The sequence below is a fragment of the Gallus gallus genome, chromosome 1 (assembly GCF_016699485.2).
Source record: "Gallus gallus isolate bGalGal1 chromosome 1, bGalGal1.mat.broiler.GRCg7b, whole genome shotgun sequence".
Classification (NCBI taxonomy): Eukaryota; Metazoa; Chordata; class Aves; order Galliformes; family Phasianidae; genus Gallus; species Gallus gallus.
Genome location: NC_052532.1, coordinates 105,271,840 through 105,278,048, shown reverse-complemented (window position 1 = coordinate 105,278,048; position 6,209 = coordinate 105,271,840). Strand labels below are relative to the sequence as shown.

The 6,209-nt window shown below is 62.7% G+C and overlaps 1 protein-coding gene across 1 annotated transcript; it reads right to left on the bottom strand.

Annotated features, from left to right (window-relative positions):
* Positions 1 to 1,789: 1,789 nt before the first annotated feature.
* Positions 1,790 to 3,574, bottom strand: OLIG2 (oligodendrocyte lineage transcription factor 2). The gene is given in 2 exon segments (NM_001031526.1): positions 1,790 to 3,317; positions 3,534 to 3,574. A coding segment is annotated over 1 exon segment (897 nt). The 5' UTR covers positions 3,299 to 3,317; positions 3,534 to 3,574; the 3' UTR covers positions 1,790 to 2,401.
* Between the last annotated feature and the right edge of the window lie 2,635 nt (positions 3,575 to 6,209).

The following is a 6,209-nucleotide window of genomic DNA, read 5'->3' as shown; positions in this document are numbered from 1 at the left end:
CAACGCCGCGATCAATCCGCAGTCTGCTGATGGTTGGTGACAGTGATTGATTGATTTTTCCTGCTAATAGGATCAACATTGGGAATACATTAAAGTAAAAGGCACGCTTCTGACTTGCGGGAAACACCCCGCGTATCGGGCCCGGGCCGATTGTGTTGGTTTTGGCAGCGGGGTGCGGTGATTGATGATGGGCAGGGAGTTGAGGGCTGCCCCGAGAGGAGCTCAGCTCCCTGCGTGTGCATGACAGTGGGACGGGGACACGCATCAGCGGGGACAAAGGAGCGGGGTGGCCCGTCCCGATAACCTCTTCTAATGCATATGGTGGGATCTGACCCGCCAGTTCAAGGAGTGGAGGCGAAAAGCTGATGGGAAATTGATTCTCAGGAGTTTGTCAAGACATCTCCAACAAGTGAAGATAAATGGCGGAACAAAACTTCTAAAGACAATCCCAAGAATAGCGATGAATGCAAGGAGGGAAGCTCTATTTTGCATTTACATCCATCTTTTGGGGCAAAAGGCTCCGGGGCTGAACGCTGTGCTCTCGCAGCATCTCGACTGCTAGAAGTCGGCGGCCCCTTCCGTACCGCTGAGTGTGGGAGCGGGGCAGAGCCCTGCACTGCTGTTGGAGAGGGGCTGCAGGCCATTGGGGCACACGGGCTGTGCGTCTATCCCTATGGAAGCGCAAAAAAGCAGCCCCGGCCCCCGAGTAGCGAGGACACGGCACCCCGGGGCTGTGCCACTGCCGCAGCTCTTGTCCCTGCCGTGTCCCGGCACTTGTGCATCCTCGAACATGGGGAGACTGCAAGGATGAGGCGTGAGGCGTTCTCCCTCACCTCGGGGAACTGAGGTGCGGAGGTGCGGAGCCTCCGCCGCTGTGCGCGGAACATATGGGCCGTGACCACCCTCCCCCCCTCTCCCCGTAACCCGACCCGGCCGTACCCTGCGGGGCCCTTCCCCGTGCGGGGCAGCATATGGGGAAGCGAACTGGGGTGGGGGGGTTGGGGGAGCCCAGCATGTCCGCTAATTCCATTTGCAGGTAGCCCCGGGAGGGACCACCTGTTGGTGTCGGGACTCCGGGGTGGGACAGAGCCGTCGGGAGGGGGGGGCGGACGGGAGAGGGACGTGCGGACGATTTAGCGGCTACCGGCCGCTGCCGACTGTTGCATCCGTCGGGGCGCTCGTTACGGCTTTTAGCGGAGATAAAAGAGCGGCTCCTAACGACGCTCCCTCCGACGCTCACCCGCTCCCGCCGCACGCCGCTAATTGGGCCGAGCGCTGCGGGTAGCGGCCGCGCAGCCCCGGGGGAGCGGCCCGGGTGGGACCCCGTCCCTCGGGGCGCCGGGAAGCGGCCGTGCGCCCACCGCGGGGCCGACCTTCGTTCGAGCGCCGCGGGAGAACGGCGGACGAGTGGCGGAGTTTCGCGTTTCCTTCCCCCCGAAGCGCTTCGAGCTCCCGCCGAGGGCCCGAACCTGTGGGTACAGCGCCCCGATTCGGAGCCCGGGGGGCGTTCGCTGCTCCTTCCCCACCCGCGTCCTTCGAGGAACGAGGGAGGAAAAACGACTTCGGCCGCGGAACGATTCTCTCCCGTCCCCTCCCGTCCCCCCCCGCTTCCCGACCTTAACGAATACGAAGCGCCATTGAGGGAAAATGCTTTTTTTTTTTTCCTTTTTTTCTTTTTTATTTAAAATCTCAACAGCGGATCGCTTTTCCTTTCGCAACCAAACAAGTAATAAATATTATTTAGCAACTTTTTTTTTTTCGTTTCTTTTTTTTTTTTTTCTTTTTTTCCTTTTTCTTTTTTACAAAAATAAACGGACGATAAAATCTCTGCAGTGGGGAGGCGATAAGAAAAGTGTTACTGCGGGGCCGAGCCCGGGGCTCGGGACTGCGACACGGACACAGAGAGCATTACGGACTTCCAACGTGGTTAGAGGCGGCGGGGACGCGAATCGTGTTACACGCTTTAAAAACCGGGAGAAATCAAAAAAACCGACCCCCACCGAAGCCCACCGGAGTGGACCGAGGGGAGCGCGGCGGCCGCGGGGCTGCGACACGGCGCAGCGCTCGGACGGGGCTCGGCGCGGGGTCTACGTACAAAGCCCGAAAGACACAAAACCGACGGGGAGAGATCGCAGCGGGAGCGGGGGGGGGGGGAGTGAGGGCGGGGGTGGGGACGGTCCCCTGCGGCCGCGGACGGACAGACGGCCGGGCGGACGGGCCGCCGAAGTCCTCGGCGTCGGGTTCCTCCGGCCCGCCGGCTGCGTTCACCCCTCGGCCCGAGCGAAGGGAGAGCCGGCGGCGACGGCGCCGAGAGACGCGCGGACGGCCGCGGGCGGCTCCTCCCGGCCGGCCCCGCCGTCGGGGCGCTCCGTAGGTGCTGGGGCGGCCCTGCGGGACGGGCTCACTTGGCGTCGGAGGCCAAGCGCGGCAGCGCGGCGCCGCCCATGGCCGAGACGTGGTGGTGAGGGGGGGCCGCCACCTGGCACATGCTGCAGGGGCACGGCATCCCCCCCCAGTGCTGGAAGCCGCCCCCCAGCCCCGGAGCGGCGGCGGCGGCCGAGGGCGACTTGAGGAGGCCGTGCGGGGGGCGGATGGAGCCGACGGCCGAGAGGCCGGAGCCGGGCAGGGAGGCGCTGGAGACGGCGGCGGGGGGCAGGATGGGGTGGTGCGCGGGGTGCGAGGCGGGGTGGCCCGGGTGGGCGGGCAGCGGCGCCGAGTGCGCGCCCATGCCGGCGGGACAGGCTGCGGGGTGGAAGGCGGCGTGGTGGCCGCCGTAGATCTCGCTGACCAGGCGCTTCATCTCCTCCAGCGAGTTGGTGAGCATCAGGATGTAGTTTCTGGCCAGCAGCAGCGTGGCGATCTTGGAGAGCTTGCGCACCGACGGGCCGTGCGCGTAGGGCATCACCTCCCGCAGCCCGTCCATGGCGATGTTGAGGTCGTGCATCCGCTTGCGCTCGCGGCTGTTGATCTTCAGGCGCAGCTGCTGCAGCTCCGGCTCCGTCATCTGCTTCTTGTCCTTCTTGGAGGAGGCGGACGAGGCCGACGAGGCCGACGACGACGAGGACTTGAAGCCCAGCTTGTCCACCACCACCACCCCCGCGGCGCTCATGGCGCTGCGCAGCTCGGCGCTCAGCTCCGGCGGCGAATCGCTCTGCGTCGAGCTGGACACGGTGCCGCCCGTGAAGCCCCCGCCGCCTCCTCCTCCTCCGCCGCCGCCTTTATTCCGGCCCGCGAGGAAGAGCTCATCGGGCTCCGGGGAGGACGGGCGGCTGGAGACCAGGCTGGCGTCCGAGTCCATGGCCCGGCGGGCGGGCTGCCTGCGGCGGGAGAGAGCCGGGGACGGCCCCAGTCAGCCAGCGGCCGCGGAAAGTTCGCGGACAGGTCCCTCCTGTCTCCTCCCGTCCCGTCCCGTCCCGTCCCGTCCCGTCCCGTCCCGCCCCTTCGCCTCCCGGCCCGTCTCGTCCCCTCGCCGTCCACCCCGTCCGTAGCGCCCGCCCCGCGCCTCCCTCCGCCGCGTCCCTCCGGGCTCTCACCGTGCTCGGGGCGGCCGTGGGCAGCGGCGCGCCGTGTCGGGCGAGCAGCGCGCACCTTGCGGCGCTCCGGCGGCGCCTTTATAGCCGCGCCGGGGAGGAACAATGTCACCGGGCGGGAGGGGGCCTGCGCCAATCGGCGGCGGCGGGGGGGGCGGCTGATGTCACCGGGGCCGCTGCGGCTCGATGGGGCGGGCGGGCGGCGGGGAGCCCCGCGTGGGGCGGGGGGGGGGGGGAGACGGAGGGGGGGCGGGAGGAAAGGGGGGGGACGGGCTGGGAAGGGACTTTTGTCAGATCCATCGTAACGCGTAACAATGACAGCTCTGGGAACAGCTGTTGGGGGGGGGGGGGGGGGGAACAACCCCCCCTCCTCACAGCGCTCACGTCGCTCTGTTCCGGAGCCGCGAGCGAGGCCCGCAGGACGCCCTCCCCGCAGCCCCGGCCCCGCACCCGCAGCCGCACGCCCCGGGGCCGCTTCCTCCCGCCGGGGCCGCCCCCCCGCGCCCCCCGGCCCTTTGTTGCATTATTTTGACACCCGCGTGTTTCCCAGCTGGCCCGGCCGGCCCCATCCATCCGTTAAAGATGTCTTTAAAACGTTAAGAAGTGAAGCGTGGAAATGTGTTTCCCAACGGTTGCGGGGCTGATCCGTAACGCGTCAATTAGGGAAATCCGCCCGCCGACAGCCGGGCCGCCCCCCGCCGCCCTTCGGCGTGTGCCGCCGCTCCGGGACGCGCCCCGGGCGGAGCACCCGCACCTGTCCGCGGGGACGGGGGGACGTGGAGGTGAGCGGAGGGAGAGGGAAGCGGGGGAGCGCGAAGCCGGCGGCCCCCAGCGCAGCCCGGCACCTCCCGTTTGTCTCCGGCACCGCTCCGTCCCCTCCGTCTGGTCTGCGGCGTCCGGAGGCTCTCGGCGCCGGCTCACGGCCGGGAAAGCCCGAACCCGGCGGCCGGGCCCTCTGGGGCCTCTCTCGGGTTGCCTGGGGAGGGATGGAGGGGTGCAGCTTCCTCTTTTCCTCTTCACCCTCCCCCCCTCCCCTTTTATCTTCTTCTTTTTCTTTCCCTTTTCTTTTCCCTTTCTCTTTCTTTTTTTTTTTTCCTTTTCTTTTCCCATATTTTTTCATTTTTTTCCTTTTCTTTTTCCTTTTTCCTTTTTCTTTTTTCCTCTTCTTTTCTTTTCTTTTCTTTTCTTTTCTTTTCTTTTCTTTTCTTTTCTTTTCTTTTCTTTTCTTTTCTTTTCTTTTCTTTTCTTTTCTTTTCTTTTCTTTTCTTTTCTTTTCTTTTCTTTTCTTTTCTTTTCTTTTCTTTTCTTTTCTTCCTCTCCTCTCCTCTCCTCTCCTCTCCTCTCCTCTCCTCTCCTCTCCTCTCCTCTCCTCTCCTCTCCTCTCCTCTCCTCTCCTCTCCTCTCCTCTCCTCTCCTCTCCTCTCCTCTCCTCTCCTCTCCTCTCCTCTCCTCTCCTCTCCTCTCCTCTCCTCTCCTCTCCTCTCCTCTCCTCTCCTCTTTTTCCCTTTCCTTTCCTTTCCTTTCCTTTCCTTTCCTTTCCTTTCCTTTCCTTTCCTTTCCTTTCCTTTCCTTTCCTTTCCTTTCCTTTCCTTTCCTTTCCTTTCCTTTCCTTTCCTTTCCTTTCCTTTCCTTTCCTTTCCTTTCCTTTCCTTTCCTTTCCTTTCCTTTTCCCTTTTCTTCTTTTTCCTTCTTATTTTTTCCCTCTTTTATTATTTTTCCCCCTCTTTTCCTTTTCTCCTTCTTTTCTTTCTTCCCAGTCCCGCTACCCTTTCCCATCCAGAGACTTTAACTCTCTCCCCCCGCCGCCCATGGCGGTCTATATCCTAAACGGGACCCGATGCTCCCCGCATTCCTTTTACAGGATCTCGTGGGGCTTTTGCGCGGGATTTGCGCGGGCATTGCGCGGAGTTTGCTGTCCAGCGCACCCGGGCCCACCCGAGGCGGCCGCATCCGAAGGCGGTGGGGCCGGGGCTGCTCGGGACGGTGGGGCAGAGGCTGCAGGGAGGGGCCGATCTCCTCCTTCGACGGCACACGGAACGCTGCGCTGCTCACCCGATGTCTATTCGATTACCTGTGAATACGGGGTGGTTTTCTTGTTTTGTTTTGTTCTGTTCTGTTTGTGTCAAGTCGTGGCTGTAGACGACGGAAGCCTGAGTGAAAGTAATCAGGCAACGTGATGGAGCGATCGCTTAATAAAAGCCAGCACGTTGCTTTCGTGTTGGAAATCACCGGCGACGTCTCTAAGCCGGGGGCAACTGCTGCATTCCCTGCCGTCTCCAAGAAGGGGACCCAAACTCAGCGAGTGGGATAGTTGGCTCCATTCTGTTGGGGTTCTTTTGTCTTTTTTTGTTTGTTTGTTTGTTTGTTTTCCAGTGCTGTGTTTGTTTCTGTTCGCACCCGTTCGATGGACGCGTTTCAGCCCCACGTGCTCTGCCAAAACGCAGCGTGTCTCCCCATTGAGCCAGCGGCTGGAAAAGCTCCCGATCCTCGCGGAAGGCACCGAAGGGAAGGCTCCGAAATCCCGGAGCTGGTGTGTGTGATACTTTCAGGATTAGAGACACTCAGGAAAGAGCCATTGCCTGTTCTCATCTGGCTGAAACCAACCGACCGACCAACCAACCAACCCCAAACCTTTATTGATGAAGTTCTGTCACTCTGAGCGGGCTGTCACCTGCGGCA